The 18,408-nt window shown below is 40.7% G+C and overlaps 2 protein-coding genes across 6 annotated transcripts; one reads left to right on the forward strand and one right to left on the reverse strand.

Moving 5' to 3' along the window:
* The first annotated feature begins 331 nt into the window (after positions 1-331).
* Positions 332-1,816, forward strand: LOC139388645 (cell division cycle 26 homolog). The gene is made up of 3 exons (XM_071135432.1): positions 332-428; positions 908-1,008; positions 1,176-1,816. The coding sequence occupies exons 2-3, from the start codon at positions 928-930 to the stop codon at positions 1,359-1,361; spliced, it is 267 nt and encodes an 88-aa protein (XP_070991533.1). The 5' UTR covers positions 332-428; positions 908-927; the 3' UTR covers positions 1,362-1,816.
* LOC139388644 (solute carrier family 31 member 1) lies at positions 1,716-15,169 on the reverse strand. Of its 5 annotated transcripts, XM_071135428.1 has the most exons (6): positions 14,906-15,169; positions 13,580-13,672; positions 4,957-5,083; positions 4,617-4,689; positions 4,294-4,462; positions 1,723-3,836 (listed from the first exon to the last, which is right to left on the reverse strand). In XM_071135428.1, exons 3-6 carry the CDS (start codon positions 5,068-5,070, stop codon positions 3,635-3,637), a joined length of 558 nt encoding a protein of 185 aa, XP_070991529.1. In that variant the 5' UTR covers positions 5,071-5,083; positions 13,580-13,672; positions 14,906-15,169; the 3' UTR covers positions 1,723-3,634. The 5 variants fall into 5 exon arrangements, with proteins under 5 accessions (XP_070991531.1, XP_070991532.1, XP_070991528.1 ...); XM_071135430.1 differs by lacking the exons at positions 13,580-13,672; positions 14,906-15,169 and adding an exon at positions 12,015-12,151 and having other exon boundaries at positions 1,716-3,836; XM_071135431.1 differs by lacking the exons at positions 13,580-13,672; positions 14,906-15,169 and adding an exon at positions 10,794-10,976 and having other exon boundaries at positions 1,716-3,836.
* Positions 15,170-18,408: the final 3,239 nt, after the last annotated feature.

Here is an 18,408-nt window from a genome sequence, read left to right on the forward strand (position 1 = left end):
AAGTCGGCTGCAATAGAGCTCGCCAGTTTGTAATCCTAAAATCCTAAAATGAGTTACATCTGGTTCGTTCAGCCATTCAAATGACAAAAATGTATGGGGAAAGAGTTCATAAAAAGGTCATGTTAACTGACTTATATTAAGCCTGTGTTAACCGCAGACATTATTTTCGGCATTTATCCCAAAACCCTATTCTTTCCTATTCATTTTCGCCATATGAATGGCTGAACGAACCAGAGGTAACTCATTTCTGGGTTTTAGGAACACAAGATGGCGTTCTCTATGTCGAACAAGCCGATTGACTAAATAAGGGTCAAGCACGCCGAAGCAAAGCACTGCTGAAAAACTACTTTACCCAGAAGCTCTTTGTCAATTTATGGCGGAATCTACAGAGCGTGGCTAGATACTATCCAAATAAACAACAACAAAATGTAAGTAAATATGAACGATTTGCCTGTTTCATTGGGTCTCAGAGACAAAGTATTTACGTGGGAAACTCGCTATTTTGGTCTCCTTTGCCAAATTTGGTCCGTCACTGTAGTCTTAGCTCTAGTTAGCCAGCTTGCTGTTTAGCTAGCTAGGAGTAGGACGTTGCAGAGATATGGGCGCAATTAATTAATTTGGCAGCCTAAATCAAATCAAATGTTATTTGTCACAGGCTTCGTAATCAACAGGTCTAGACTAACAGTGACATTCATACTTACGTGTCCTTTTTCAACCATGCAGAGTTAACAATTACTCATTGTGTCATTTCATATACAGTACTATAAGTGATTTAATGCTAACGTTACCTAATTGCACTCAGCACTTGACTTATCACCTTTATCTTTAGCCAGCTATAATAGTACAACAGATTCCTATGGCTCTTGTGTGAATAAGTAGTCATTGATACAGCACATCTGCTTCCCAGCTAACGTTAGTGGGTAGAAGATGCTGCGCAGAAAGCCCACCCGTCTGGAGCTGAAGTTGGATGACACGGAGGAGTTTGAGAGTGTCAAGAAAGAGCTTGAGGTGAGTAACCGCAACATCATGAATAATCTCTATAGTATTTGCAGGTATAAAATACTATCTTATTAGTGTATGAACAATGCATTCCCTATTATCTTTGCAAGAAAAGCTTGATGATTAGCAGAACTTTCATGTGTCTAACTACCACCCACACTGGTTTCCTCTTTCAGAGTCGGAAGAAACAGCGAGATGAGGTGGATGTTGTTGGCGTGGCGATGTCGAGTGACATGGTGGGGGCCGGTAGTGGAACAGGGGATGGGAAGACACGGGAACAGATGATCAATGAGAGAATAGGCTACAAGCCCCATCCTAAACCCAACACCTTGCCATCGCTCTTTGGAAACCTGCAATTTTAGGTTCCTAACGGACAGAGACCACTAAAATGGTTGGCCCCTCCAGCATTGGTGTGTGGTTGGCACCGTGATTGTGCTCTTGACATGGTCAGGGGTATTTGTTTACCTGAGAAGTGTATCTCTACAAAGACATGTGTACTTTGAGGATCATATTGCATTCATAAGTCTAAAGTAATGTTGCTGCATTTACCTGAAAAGTTAGGACTTGCGATGCAAAGGGTGGCCTTTTGTACAATGTAATGTTTGATGGGAGGGGTCGTGTACAGTGGTTGCCCTCCTTCATTACAAACATCCAGACCTGGTAGCATCTGTGCAAAGATCGATTAACTGAATGGACTTGAACTAAATCAGTCATTACTTACAATGGTATGCTTGTACTTTTATTTGCCTTCGATGCCGCATTATGTCAAGGACAGGAGACTGCAACAGAATCTAACAAATACAGTTCTTGAATGATACAATTTATTACTTGTTTTCTCTAAAAAGATTACAGCACTATAAATATGTAAAACTATACAGACATGTTCACACCGATGCTGGGGTGGTGGTCAGATTCCCACTTGTTTTTGGCCAATTTACTTCATCACTCCATTTGTACAGTAGACTAATATATCCTCTTTATACATGATCCCACATGGTAAAGCAGAAACAGTTATGTTCAAGTATATACTAATGTCCCTGGCTTTATTGTAATGTAATGAGAACACGTGGCTGTTAAATCCAGTTATAGCAACTAGGAATTTGATCCCCAAACCAGGCACAACACAATGTCACTCAGGCAACTGATAAACATTTACTACAGTCATTTATCTCAAATGAAAAAGAAAAAAAAAGTAAACCATTAACAAACTAAAAAGACATACCTAAAAAGGGAAATATTTTCTCTTTTAGGTTCTACTTCATAGAAATCACCCTTCGGTCAAAGTATGTACTGTCTGTAGTGTGTGGCCTAAGCACCGATGGGTCACAGAGTAGTGCAGAAATCATGTGTTACTAGGCCAGTCTGAGAAAGCACTGGATCCAGCCTCCTACTTTCCCAGAGTTATCTGCTTGTCCTTGGGACCTGAGCACTTGCTCCAATAAGGACACTAGTATCCATGTTGTGTTGACATGTGCTACTTTAAGCCTATTGAATAAACACACCAAAAGTTACTCCCAAATTATAGTGGGGAATCCCACTTCATGAAGTAATAAAGTTAACCCTTTTTAGGGACCTCCTTATGTGCTCAGATTAGACCCAGTAATCTGTTCAACAGTAATTCGTTTCTTGAAACAAGCAAATGAAAGATTTGGCCAGCAACAATTTATGGTAGTGAAGATTTAGAAATGCAGACACTTGAATTTAGATTCTTCGTTGGAGGTGATACTAGCAGTAGGTTTGTTTGACATTTACATATATTTCTATTTACACTGGCTTCTTAATGTGCAAGAGCCAATTGTTATTGTACATGTATGGGTCAGATCAAGCCTACTCTTAAGTGAAGAGTTATTTGTAAATACTGAGTTTTAAAAAAAAAAAATACTCTATCCAAAATTGAACATTGTATAGCAGTGTGTATCACGATGGTTTTAAGGGTTGTCATATAATCACGTGACCAATACAAGGACAAACTTCTTTAAAATGGTGCTGGCACTTATCAGTAGACTATGGGTCCTGTCTACAGTTGGCCTAGGCTGTCACATGGTTTCCTCCTTCAAGGCAAAGGGTTTACTAAGGCTCAGTTATACAGCCAATCTCAAGTATGACCTTGGACTCCCGTTGTGAGACACTGATTATGTATGACCCCCCCATCGGACAGTCAGATGAAATGCAGAGGACTTGGCTTCAGAATGCTTCAACTAGGGCCCAGCATTGTTCCCTGGTCAGGAGATACTATAGGCCCTATTCATATAACTACTCCCTGCTTGTACCAGCACACTGTTCTTCAAGGAGAAAGTGGTTGTAAATGTCGCAAATGCCCTGTATGAGCAGAAAACCCTAGGTCCGATGCTGTAAGGATGAACGTTCACCGATTGTTGCGCAATAATAAAAATACTGATTGAGAATGGCACGACTGGGGGAAGAGTGAACGTTCAGCTCTTTTGACAGAGACGTGGAGATTGAGACAGGAAGCTCATGGTCATAATTCAGATTTACCATCAAGCTTTAGTGTGACAAAGGGAACTGTCCAAATGTGATACATGCAAAAACAAAACGATGCATGATGATTGAAAGGAGAATGCCTATATGTGTGTGTTTTACGTGTGTGGTAGGATGAATAGACCAGATGGGGGTGTCAGTGACAGTGTTCGGTGATGTCAACAACCACAGCCTTTTTCCAGCTGAATAAGAAGTATCCCACCCCGGCCCCCGCTGCCACGGCGATACACAGGTAAGCGTTGTAGGTCATGAAGACCAACATAAGGAAGTAGCTGACCATCACTTGGATGATGTGTAACACCGTCTGCAGCAAGTGGGACAGACTCAGCATCCGCTGGCTACAGGGGAGAGAGAGAAGGAAACAGGAATATTAAGAGAGTCATGTTTTCAATCAATTCATTCACAGCACTCTGCAAGTCGGGTGTTAGTGGCTACTTAGGCATTTTTAAATTCCTGTTATGGCTACAACGTTCCCCACAAACAGTAAGGCAGGGCAGCAGGTAGCCTAGTGGTTCGAGCATTGAGCCAGTCAACAAGTGTGTCTCGGGGAGAGTTGGGATATGCAAAAAAAAACACATTTACAATTCACACATGCGTATTAATACACACGTGTACATGTGTGAAATGGGACAAATAAGCTTCAAAATGTCCTACTACAAGTTAATGTGGAGCCAGTAGCCCTTTTTGGCTGCCACGTCTAGAAGTCTCACATTTGGGGTATAAATCGGAACACTTCACTGCAATACTGTGTGTCCGTTTAGTGAGGAGGCCTGTTGCATATTTGGTCTCACTCACCCTACAGTCTTGTGGGTCTCCATTAACATGGTACCATCTGCTCCTGGGACAGGCATGGAGTTATAGCGCACGTTGACCTGGTTCCTTCTCAACAGGAACTCCCTGCCGATCTTCAGCCCCTCGTAGAGCACAGCCAGCAGGAAACAACCAATGCAGGCCCCTGCCATCTCTGAGAGGAGACATGATTGAGATGTTAATGTTGGTTAGATATTAAACTTATTTTTGGGGATAATAATGAACTGATAATGGCCACGGTCATAAAATACTTTTTGCACTACATTTCAAGTCTACAAATGCATCCTGGAAAACACACACACTCTTACCTCCAGGTGTGTTGATGACAAGACCGGCAAACAGCAGCTCCACGTTTGTGTAGCCAAAGTAGAAGGTCATTTGCTTCAGAAGAGGAATAGAAAACAAATTGTGTCACACACCTACAGAGCCAAGGGGTTTACAGTGATTCAGCTCACACACAGCAGAGAGAAATGTCAAGCAGGCCGTTTGAATTAAGAGAGTTTAAAACCATTCATCTTAAATCAGATTTGCAGATTTGCAACTTTGGTGGTAGAAAGTGCAGTGACAGGGTGCCAAGCCTAAGTAAATCCCACACTGTAACAGAGAAATTAGTGTGTGATATCTTTTTTGAGTGCCAGGCCCACTCACCATCATCATCATTCCTCCTGCACTGTGTACTGCTGCATCCCCATGGGAGTCTGTCCCCGTGGGAGGAGCCATGGTGCCGTGGTCGTGGTGATCATGGTGCATGTCCATGTTCATCTGTACTGTAGGACTGCAAGAACCAGGAAATACAGAGACAAAATACACATCAGTCACATACATACACTAATTTGTCCACGACAGGTGGCTTTTGTGGTAGGTATTTGGCAGTGCCAAAGGTGTTCAGAAAATTATTGTGAAGCCAAGACGGAAACAGACATCAAGCCAAAAATAAACAAATCCCACCCCAAAATGTTCACTAAAAATAAATTAGGCACTGAGCATATTTAAGGTCTGCTGAGCCCAAACTTGAACGTAGTGAAAATTCTGTGCAACTTCCAACACACGTATACTGTGAACACTGAGGCTGTACCTGCTTTAAGTTACAGTTTTAACAAGTGGCCAAGTAGGCTACTGTGGCTATTTGATCATAATGTAGTGCTACCAGTGGCCTACCATCAAAATAATGGAGAAAATGCATCCCATAACATTTTAACATGGAAATAGCTGTTCTATCATCCAGCCTACAGTAGCAGTCAATGTGTGTTCAATGTAAGCCTATATTCCTTGAGATGTATGTAAAAAAAAACATGCAAGGCTTGACATTAACCTGTTTATCCACTTGTCCTTCAGACAAGGAGGTGACTGAAAATGTGTTGTTTGACACAAGAAACCACTTTACAAAATAAAATGCATTATTATGCCCATTCCATTATTACAGAGAATCAGACAAATTATGCTACCTGCTGCCTATAGAGTACCAGAGTAGAAGTCATAATACCCATAAAACCGTGCAATCAAACAAGGAAATGGGTCTAATCTTTTTTCCAACATTCATTTTTCCTATAGGGGATTTTAGAAACACTTAAAATAAGGGCTGCGTTTCGTGTAGGCTTACCCTAGCATGATGTTTTGATAACCATGTAAATCTCTCTAGGACAAGGTGATTTATATCAACATAGTTCCCTGTATTTATCCCCCAAAATTGAAATGCTAATAACCTGCTAATGTGGCTATAATAAAGAACTACAAATGCCATGATCTGGATGCGACAGCCTGATTCGAGGCAAAGGTAAGAATCTCTGGATTAACTATGTGAAGTTAGCTACATTTTGCAATTAATACATTGGCTACATTTCTTTAACAGTACAATTCTGTGAACTGTCCTGTGCAAGTTTTAAATTGACACAATACCTGTTAGCAAAGGTGTCAGCTAGAGATGACGTGCAGGAGCTTGTAGGGATTTGTAGTCTTGCATGATGTCTACTTTGATGCCAATTAGCATTTTCGGAAGTAAATATAGACAAATATATTGATAAAAGTCCACCATGTCCGAGGGAGATTTACATGGTTATCAAAACATCATGCCAGGGTAAGCCTACAGGAAACACAGCCCTTATTTCAAGTCAAGTTCAATCTCGTGCTTCTCTCTGTGGGCTGATATTTCTTCTGCACAGCAGTCCCGGGGAGCTGTGCAGCACCCACGCACACACACAGCTTAGAGGGAACACTGCCCCACCCTTATCAGCACAGTGTAGGACTCATGCTTATTATCGTCCAGGAAAAATGCAGGTGTAGGCCTGCACGTCGAATTTAGGTCCTCTCAAACCAAATGTTCCAGATTTGTAAGGACACCGGTCCGTGTTTGACTCTGTGAGCTTAAAGAGGGATGAAGTGGGTAATCACTCAGAATTGGAGTAGCCTGGTTCTTGGCTTGGTACCATATCACTAGCCCGAGGACAAGCCCCAGATCCTCTCTAATGCTCCTTGGTTAGCACCGATTAACAAGTTAGGACCATAATTAAAACGAGTCAGTCAAAGTCGCCAGTGTACCCAGTGTTATTGCTATGGAGAGACGGTGATGGTGTGACTCAGCTGAGAGGTGTTTTAACCATGAACCTCAAACTACTGTACTGAACCCACTGGTGGCCCGGGGTCTATTGTAAACGCTGATTGAAACGGTTTTCTTGGACATCAAGTACGTGCAAAAGGAAGCACAGTACCCAGACCATAAACGTTTATAGGTCAAGAGGACGATTACAGCGTTGCCATTTTGTAATCGAGTTATTGATAATGCAATTACAATAGTTAGGCTAATTATAGTTGCGTTTGTTGGATCTGAAGAGTGCCTAAATTGAGGAAAGAACAGACACATATTAGGCTACAGATAGAACAACATGGTCCCAAGAACTGTGAAGCCAGTTCGGACCAGTGTGTGCCAAGGCTATTTCATACACGGCTTCAGGTTAAATCTAAATCTAGTAGACAGGTCACCTTGAAAATCCCCTTCACTCCCTACTTAAGAAAGAGGGCAATCATTCGAAGAGGAAGAATTAGCCACTTGAGTCGAGAGCGCCATCAGGACCCTTACTAATCTAATGTCTAAACAACCCAAGGCCACATCCGTAAAAACTGCCTTTATAACACAATAAATGCCCACTTAAAATGGACAATGTCAATTAATTAGAGAAACACAAGACATATGAAAAAGGTCTGGAACACCCAGCGGGGGAAACCAATGACATCAGCGGACAAGGAAAAACAGACATCGAGAATCTAAATGAAGACAAAAACCACATCTTTTAAACTGCTGGTTTCCAGTCAAAACATCTGTTGCCTCATATTGTTCTGCTCTGCTAGACTCAGTTACTACCACAGCGAGAAGTTAGCCATTACACAAACATACAGTGCCTTCGGAAAGTATTCAGACCCCCTGACTTTTCCAGATTTTGTTACGTTACAGCCTTATTCTAAAATGTATTTAAAAAGAAAATGATTCTCAGCAATCTACACACAATACCCCATAATGACAAAGCGTAGAAATCTTTGCAGAAATGTTTGCAAATTCATTAAAAAAAAACAGAAATACCTTATTTACATACACTACCGTTCAAAAGTTTGGGGGTCACTTAGAAATACCTTTGATTTTGAAAGAAAAGCATTTTTTTTTGTCCATTAAAATAACAAAATTGATCAGAAATACAGTATAGACAATGTTGTAAATGACTATTGTAACTGGGAACGGCTGATTTTTAATGGAATATCTACATAGGCGTACAGAGGCTCATTATCAGCAACCATCAGTCCTGTGTTCCATTGGCATGTTGTGTTAGCTTAACCAAGTTGATCATTTTAAAAGGCTAATTGATCCTTAGAAAACCCTTTTGCAATTATGTTAGCACAGCTGAAAACTGTTGTGCTAATTAAAGAAGCAATAAAACTGGCCTTCTTTAGACTAGTTGAGTATCTGGAGCATCAGCATTTGTGGGTTCGATTACAGGCTCAAAATGGCTTTCTTCTGAAACTCGTCAGTCTATTCTTGTTCTGAGAAATGAAGGCTATTCCATGCGAGAAATTGCCAAGAAACTGAAGATCTTATACAACGCGGTGTACTACTCCCTTCACAGAACAGGGCAAACTTTCTTTAACAAGAACAGAAAGAGTGGGAGGCCCCGGTGCACAACTGACCACGAGGACAAGTACATTACAGTGTCTAGTTTGAGAAACAGACGCCTCACAAGTCCTCAACTGGAAGCTTCATTAAATAGACACCAGAGTTCCTCTGTCCAGTGTGTGTTCTTTTGCCCATCTTTTCTTTTTATTGGCCAGTTTGAGATATGGCTTTTTCTTTGCAACTCTGCTTCTCAAACTAGACACTAATGTACTTGTCCTCGTGCTCAGTTGTGCACCGGGACCTCCCACTCCTAGGCAATTAAGGTCACAGTTATGAAAACCTAGGACCCTATAAAGAGGCCTTTCAACTGACTCTGGAAAAACACCAAAAGAAAGATGCCCAGGGTCCCTGCTCATTTGCGTGAACGTGCCGGGGGCATGAGGACTGCAGATGTGGCAGACCACGTAACAACACCTGCACAGGATCGGTACATCTGAACATCACATCTGCGGGACAGGTACAGGATAGCAACAATAACTGCCCGAGTTACACCAGGCACGCACAATCTCTCCATCAGTGCTCAGACTGTCCGTAATAGGCTGAGAGAGGCTGGATTGAGGGTTTGTAGGCCTGTTGTAAGGCAGGTTCTCACCGGCAACAACGTTGCCTATGGGCACAAACCCACCGTCGTTAGACCCAAGACAAGACTGGCAAAAAGTTATCTTCACTGACGAGTCGCGGTTTTGTCTCACCAGGGGTGACTGTCGGATTTGAGTTTATCGCCAAAGGAATGAGCGTTACACCGAGGCCTGTAATCTGGAGCGCGATCGATTTTGAGTTGGAGGGTCCGTCATGGTCTGGAGCGGTGTGTCACAGCATCATCGCACTGGGCTTGTCATTGCAGGCAATCTCAATGCTATGCGTTACAGGGAAGACATCCTCCTCCCTCATGTGGTACCCTTCCTGCAGGCTCATCCTGACATGACCCTCCAGCATGACAATGCCACCAGCCATACTGCTCGTTCTGTGCATGATTTCCTGCAAAACAGGAATGTCAGTGTTCTGCCATGGCCAGCGAAGAGCCAGGATCTCAATCCCATTGAGCACATCTGGGAACTTGCAGGTGCCTTGGTGGAAGACTGGGGTAACATCTCACAGAAAAAAATGGCAAATCTGGTGCAGTCCATGAGGAGATGCACTGCAGTACTTAATGCAGCTGGTGGCCACACCTGAAAGTTACTGTTACTTTTGATTTTGACCCCCCCTTTGTTAATTAAGGGACACATTATTCCATTTATGTTTGTCACATGTCTGTGGAACTTGTTCAGTTTATGTCTCAGTTGTTAAATCTTATGTTCATTCAAACATTTACACATGTTAAGTTTGCTGAAAATAAACGCAGTTGACAGTGAGAGGACATTTCTTTTTTTGCTGAGTTTATATGGAGGATACAACCATCCCAGCTCTGCAGATTTTGCTGCAAAGAGAATCATTAGATCATTTATTTTGGTACTGCCCATATGTAGCTTGTTTTTGGTTGCTGGTTCAGGAATGTCTGAAGAATAAAAAAAATCACAACATTTACTTAAATCTATCTTTGCAAATAGCACTGCTGGGTGACTTGAAAAGCCATGGTCAGTCGATCAATAATATAATAGTGCTTTTAGTAAAGGTGTTCATCTTTCATTTAGAATCTGTGGAAATTTGAGAATAGAAAGGTTCAGAACTTTTGTGAAACAGCACAGCAGAAATAAGTCAAGACTGGATCGTTTTTAGGGGTTGAGGGTGGCTGAAGGATGGAAAAAAATGAAGTGACCCAATATAAAATGTACCGTGTCCGTAAAATGGATTTAGTATGTATAAACTGGAAGTAGATGCCTAAGTATGGTTGTCCTTGGATTACTCCAATTGGGGGAGGGGAGGGTTAGGTCAAATATATAAATGTTACAAAAATATTTTTGGGGGATTGGAAATTATGCCAAAAATGACATTGATAGAACCCAGCAAAATTAAAGCTGATCTAGCCCCTTCAATAAAAAACAACGGTGATCACCATATAGATGTGACTCACATTAGAAACGACTGCTCTCAAAGTACTGTGGACAAAAGCCTAAACCCCGCATATATTCGCTTACTCGGGTTGAGCTATACATAAAAACAGGAAACATATAATTAACAGAGTCCATGCTTTTCCCCCCAGAACAGTCAGACTGTTTGGAGCGTGCAGAAGTAAAACAGCTGAGATACATTTCATTCAAGGAACATGTATATTATTAAATGGTAGCCTAAACATTCTTGATTCGACCATTTATATGAAATAGTTTCATTCCAGATAAAATTGGGTGAGATTATAAAACTTACCCAAATGTCTCACCACATTACAACTTACCCAAATGTCTCTGTTACAGCCAAATCAATGACAAGATACTTGTCAATATGTGTGTGTTCATGCAACCTATCAATGCGTACAGGTGTGTAGTCTGATCCTGTGTGTGCTCTCCTGCTTGAGTCTGGGAAAGTGACTGCTTGTTGTGCAATAAGCTGCTCTCTCTCATGACTGCCCTCCTCATGTGACTGTTCATCTGCCTCTCATTTCCTCTGATCCAGCCAATCACATGGGTTTGCACCCCCCCAAATGAGGAAAAGAGACATTTCAAAAGCAAATACTTTAAACACATCCAAAACATACCCTACAAGTGCTGGACAAAACATACATTAGCTGACGAAATAATGGGATGTCCACTCACTTACTTGTTTGCTGCTCAATCTTTTATACTTCATAAAACTGTCCTTTGACCAGACAAACAGTCAGGACCAAACAGTGTAGGCTTGTGTTCATCCGTGTTTGGTAAAACCCACATAAGCTAGCCGATACAGTAAGACAAGAACACTTTCCTGATCAAAATAATTGATCATAAACTGAATGCTGATACATAGAACACAACTAATGATGCCATTTCCTGTGCCTGGGTCCATGTACAGGGAATTGTTAATCATTAGACTTTATGGCAACCAATCGGAGACAAAGATAAAGGAAAATGGATACACTGCAGCGAAGAAGACAATGCCTTTAGAAAGTATACACACCCCTTGACTTTTTCCAGATTTTGTTGTTTTACAAAGTGGGAATAAAATGTATTTAATTGAAATTTTTGGTCAACGATCTACATAAAATACTCTAATGTCAAAGTGGAAGAAAAATGTGAGGCATTGGAAAAACCTCCATGGTCTTTGTGGTTGAATCTGTGCTAGAAATTCACTACTCGATTGCGGGGCCTTACAGATAATTGTATGTGGGACAGATGGGGTATCGTTCAAAAATCACATTAACCACTATTATTGAACACCGAATGAGTCCATGCAACTTATGTGATTTGTTAACCAAATGTTTTACTCCTGAACTCCTGACAATATGGGGTATTGTGTGTAGATCAGTAACACAACACCTCAACTTTAAGCAATGTAACAACAAAATGTGGGAAAAGTATGTTTTTCTATTTGACCTTTATTTAACAAGGCAAGTCAGTTAAGAATAAATTCTTATTTTCAAAGACGCCCTAGGAATAGTGGGTTAACTGCCATGTTCAGGGGCAGAATGACAGATTTTTACCTTGTCAGCTCGGAGATTTGATCTTGCAACCTTTCGCTTACTAGTCCAACGCTCTAACCACTAGGCTACCTGCAGCCAAATTGTTTCTGAAGGCACTGTGCATGTAATGTACTTGCACCTTTAGTCTAAAAGGAGTTAGTGTGACTGTGATAGAACAGTCCGACCTCCAGCTTTGTGGAACATGACGTAAAAGTGCATGTCAAGTCAAGGCCGATGTAGGCCTATTATATGAAAGCCAAAGGCGCTGATAAAACGTACTCATAATAATCATCACCAACGATTAAAGTGACTGAAGCAATGATGAAATATTCAGTAAATAGCACAATGTACAAAATTACAGATCGGAAAATAGCATCAACAACCACTGACCAACAAAACATTCCATGATTGTGCAACTCAAACATTGTGATTAGAGGTCAGAGGTGGTGATTACTCAGTGAAGCCTACTATTTACTCAACAGTTTGTGTGTGTACTGTAGCTTTGTTCAGAGAGCGAGATTAACTTTCTTCAGCTCTTGCCTTTAGTAAAAGCTGCATCCTCAAGTTCAGCATCTTGATGGAACAAAGACAAGCTGAGTAGAGAAGACAATGTTCAAAACCATTCTGTGCCTGCATCTGTCAATGTGGCAACATGCCATTTGGAAAGGCCTGCCTAACTCACTAATCACTTCAGTGGACAGTAAAGATAACCCTTGACCTGCAATTTTAAAGTGTACAATTAATCAGTCTTATCTAAATAAATACTGTACCATATCACCACCAATGACCCTAACTGGCCTCACATGATCATATAGACCTAAGCCTAATCCGTTCACATTTAAAAGTACACCACCGACCTAATTTGCTACATAATTGCCAGACTTCAAACACATTCCCAATGAATGCACAAGACCCACTACCTGATGCAAATACAGTACAATAAAGGGTACACAGGCTAGCTAAGAGTGTACAATGGCAAAGTTAGCCTACTTTCCGCCTTTTAAAACAAGATGGTACAGAACAATACAGGTTGAGGTACAATAACCAAAAGGTTTTCAATTCAAACTTCAAACTTGAATTTCTCCATTAGATTCAGATCACACTCTCATCAATCCATCTTTGATTTACAGGTGTTGTTTAAGCCTTGTTTTATTTTACCTGTCATGTCCGTGTTATCAATCCACTGCTTTCCATTCATGGAATGTTGTATGTGACTAGGGTTGGGCGGTCACCAGATTTGCATACCGTTCCTGTAGCATCCCGGGGTATACTGTATTACTGGCAGTGGACACAAGGGGCACTATTACTTTTCAAATGTAAAAAAAAAACACATTTAGGCTGCAGGGATCTTGATCCAGGAGGGGATTGATTTTCTCTACTGTAACTATGACGCCATTTCAATCAATAACCAAGATCAAAACAATTACTAACAATCCACTTCAACTTTTAAAGTGGTCAGTTAAGCTTGGCAGAGGTCAGACAAGTTGTATTCAAATACACTTGGTCCCTGCTGCCTCCATCATCAACTAGCCTAAGTATAAGTCTGTCTGTAAAGTAAACCGGTTGTTGAGAATGAAAACCCTTACCAGGCAAACAAGGTTCAGTCATGTAGGAGTGATGCCAACTACAGCAGCATAGCTGGAGGACAGCCTGGCCCATTGGATACTGTCACTGTCCTCCTGATACATAAAGACAATTGGGCACTGTTTCACTCAGACCTACTCATAAACATTCCTCCCATTCACATATCTGAGAGTAAATGAAAATATAACAAAGTCAGATAACTATGAGTGACCCTGTTATTCCCAGAGCAGTCGAATTGAAAGCGAAATCCAAAATATGGGTAAAGCAGATCTTTAAAACAGCATCTAAGCCACATAGATTTTTGTGCATTGGGGTTCAAGTCTTGTGGCAGAGTTTGCCGTGGCTGTTGAGTGTCACTCAATAGCAGACTTTCCACACTAAGATCAGTGAGCACCGACCATTTCAGAGACAAAAGTTCCATACATTTCTAGTGGTTGACCGGCCTCCACCATTTTTTTTAATGTACTTTTGGATCGACATAAATAATGACCACCAGGTCATGGAACTTTCTGTCTCTAGAGGCTCACTTTTTAAAAATCTGTTATAAAGGGGATAACTGTGACAGGTAATGTGTTCAAAGCTATAATTGGCTGTGAAAATAGTCTATAAAAGGACCGAGGTACAATTGGTTCTGTTTCAGCATCATCATCAATGCTCAACACAATGCTCTGAAAAGGCTGCAATTGAAATAGCTTGAAAAAAAAACGATTATTTTGCATAATTTGTAGCTTAATTTCTAGTTGTGGAATAGGTATGACATTGGAATAGGGAATATTGCATGTTTGTGCTTTATGACAAGTTAATGAGCATGACAATGTGATAGATATTGATAGCTTACTTGTTTCGCAATATGAGAGTACGACGCAAAAGAGCAAAGTAAAACCTTGAGGTAGTGGAGAGAGACTAAGATCATTGAGTCTTTGGCAACAAAGTAGAATTGTGTGTACTGTAGCAAATACAAAAGCCAAGTGTTTCTCGACAATAACTGACCGTCTGAATAGTAGAATTATAGTCAAAGGCTAGAAATATATTTTGTTGGCAGCTAACTAGCTGTATGGGGTTGTCTTTAAAAAAAAGTATATATATATATATATATATATATATATATATATATATAAATAAAAATGGGATCTCGAACATATGCACATTTGTTTGAAATTGTGAGATGGCTCAAGTTGCATAATACCAAAAAACGACTTTGCTAACTAATGAACTAGATAGTCGAGGTACTTGCTAGCCAACTAGCTTATCTAGTAGCTACAGAGGTCAAACAAGTCCAAAAGAACGATACAGTTTAACTTAGTCTAGGAAACCACGCACACGCTTACCTCACAATATAGATAACACGGTGGCAGCAACGTCGACAGTACAGTACGTTTAGAAACGCTGTGGTTCTAGCGTGATTTTCTTGGGCCAAGATAACTCACAACCTAATCATTAACCACGAGCTTTCAAATGAACTTTCAGACTCCCGTTTATTCTACTGGCAAAACGCCGAAAGCACAGCAAGCCTGACATTTGACAATGCAGGAAAATGTTGACGTAGCACGGATGTTTTCATGTAGTAGTTTAGCAGGCGACCCGTTCAGGGTAGGCACTTCCGCCGCCACATGGCAGCCCGTAAGCCTACATGACGCCTTATAACATCCCCTGTGTGTATTTTACATTTACTGTTGCCCTCAAAATACCATCGAATGTAATTTTTTATTCACAGATATTCTCAGAAAATGTATGTATTTTCGTGGTGGTCTCTTCACTGGCTGGGTTGGATGGCAACCTGGTCTCAGAGTATTTCGTATTATTCTGTATGTAAATCCGAGACACTCCATTTAGTATGATATGTTACGTTTCATATGACATGTATTAATTTGTAGAAGTCCATCACTAATTTCGTATGATTATATTACGAATTTGCTAAACGTACAACATTTTCGAATTTGCTTAACATAATATGTTACGAATTTGCAAAACATGTAATATGTTACAAATTCTAGCTGTCTGGCTAACGTTAGGGGAAGGGTTAGCTAACATAATACGTAGTTGCAAAGTAGGTAAGTGGTTGAAAATCTGCTAATTAGCTAACAAGCTTAAGTTGTCCAGAAAGAGATACGAATTTACAATCGTTGGGTTGCCGTAACCATCTGTTTTATGAAACGCAACATATTATATTATTTTACAATTCCGGATTTACTTTTACTATGTTACGTCTAGTCTAGAGACCAGGCTGCCACACTCCACATTTTAAATTACCTCATTTTAACAAATATATATGATGAGAATAATTTCAAGTACTAATATTAGTACCGCTGGCCTACTGTTTGATGAAACAAGCGTTCTTAAACCAGAGACATAACATTGTGAGACTTCCGGGAATGCCTGTCAAACTGGGATTGAGAAGTAAATGTGCGCGTTTGAGTGATAAACCGACTGTAGACGTAAATCAACGAGTAAAGTCAGGGAGGTACATATTTATGCACTGACAGTTTGCTATCTGACAACTTCTGTTTTTTTCTTATAGGAAACGTTAAATGTCAGACATGGAATTCGCCTTTGTTATTGCCGATGAAGTGGATGCCATCGAAATTCCACTTCTCCTACACGAAGCTGAACATGAACAACCATGTCCAAGGCATGAATATCTTAACAAGGAAATTAGATACCAGTCCAAACTCTAACATTCACACGAGTTGTTTTGTATGTTTGTGATGAGAGGTGTTTTTGCAGGATATGGGATTGTTTGCCATTACCTCATGCCCTTGTACCTTCCTCATTATTTGTGATTGTGCAACATGGAATTGTAACTGTCCACAAATATTCTTACTGTAGGTAATTGATCGCATTTCAGCATCACTACAGCCGGCAGTAATTTTTTACCTTTATCTAGCTTTTGTCAGTAACCATGTAAAGAACAGAATTAGATTAAATCAGAAGTACAAAACACTCACTGTACAGAAAAGGATTAGACTATACATGTACATTTGGTCACATAAATTACTGGTTAAACAATATGAAAAGGATTAGACTAGATGTATTATATGTCAGTTCATATAATTTACGGTGTAAACAATATGCCAAGCAGTCAAATGCACTTGGTATTGACCCCACGACTGGTGTCTGGGGTACTTGCTTATTAAGGGCCGGTTTCCCAGACACAGATTAAGCCCCTAAAATTAAGCCTTTAAAATATTGTGCAGTGGTACAAACGGAAGTACACAGAGACTCCAATTAGCTAGGGTTTAGCTAGTTGAAAAGCGAAGCACATGTGCGTCAAGTATGAAAAATGCAGGCTAAACATCCGGCAAAACGCATATGCATCAACCCCGATGACGTTTCTGTGGCTTAGCTAGCCAACTCTGCCATGACATCACCTACAAGCATTATTGGAGATTTCTATTGAAGCAGTTTCTTTGATTCAATTTTTATTCAATTTCAATTTCTATCCACATCGATGGAACAGTAGTGGAGAGGGTAGTAAGTTTTATTAAGTTCCTCTGCGTACACATCAAAGACAAACTGAATTGGTCCACCCACACAGACAGCATCGTGAAGAAGGCGCAGCAGCGCCTCTTCAACCTCAGGAGGCTGAAGAAATTTGGCTTGTCACCAAAAGCACTCACAAACTTCTACAGATGCACAATCGAGAGCATCCTGTCGGGCTGTATCACCGCCTGGTACGGCAACTGTTCCGCCCACAACCGTAAGGCTCTCCAGAGGGTAGTGAGGTCTGCACAATGCATCACCGGGGGCAAACTACCTGCCCTCCAGGACACCTGCACCACCCTGTGTCACAGGAAGGCCATAAAGATCATCAAGGACAACAACCACCCAAGCCACTGCCTGTTCACCCCGCTATCATCCAGAAGGCGAGGTCAGTACAGGTGCATCAAAGCTGGGACCGAGAGACTGAAAAACAGCTTCTATCTCAAGGCCATCAGACTGTTAAACAGCCACCACTAACATTGAGTGTCTGCTGCCAACACACTGACTCAACTCCAGCCACTTTAATGATGGGAATTGATGTAAAATATATCACTAGCAACTTGAAACAATGCTACTTAATATAATGTTTACATACCCTACATTATTTATCTCATATATATATACGTATATACTGTACTCTATATCATCTACTGCATCTTTATGTAATACATGTATCACTAGCCACTTTAAACTATGCCACTTTGTTTACATACTCATCTCAAATGTATATACTGTACTCGATACCATCTACTGCATCTTGCCTATGCTGCTCTGTACCATCACTCATTCATATATCTTTGTGTACATATTCTTTATCCCTTTACACTTGTGTGTATAAGGTAGTAGTTTGGAATTGTTAGCTAGATTACTCGTTGGTTATTACTGCATTGTCGGAACTGGAAGCACAAGCATTTCGCTACACTCGCATTAACATCTGCTAACCATGTGTATGTGACAAATACAATTTTTATTTGATTTATTTGATTTCTGCCTGTCTTCATCCTGTACTGTCTTTGTTAGAACTACATATTGGGCCAAACTCTACGCCACAACCACAGACGTTAGATTCTTCTCCGCAGTTGAGTCTGGATCGGAGTACCTCCCCAAGAATGCAAACACATTCTAACCGTTCTGATTGGTCCCTGAAACCAATGGTTTTGTCCAGAACACATGTGGGTAAAGCAGAGTTTTGAAAATGTGTCATTGGCTTTGATACTCTGATTGATTAGAGATGATCCAATCGCTGATGACTTTGTTTTGTACAACACCCCCCTTTTTTGACATCACCACAAATGACTTAAATAATGGCAGTCTCACGGACATGTGTAACAAACAGAGCAGTAGAATAATT

The sequence above is a fragment of the Oncorhynchus clarkii genome, chromosome 29 (genome assembly GCF_045791955.1).
Source record: "Oncorhynchus clarkii lewisi isolate Uvic-CL-2024 chromosome 29, UVic_Ocla_1.0, whole genome shotgun sequence".
NCBI classification, from domain to species: domain Eukaryota; kingdom Metazoa; phylum Chordata; class Actinopteri; order Salmoniformes; family Salmonidae; genus Oncorhynchus; species Oncorhynchus clarkii.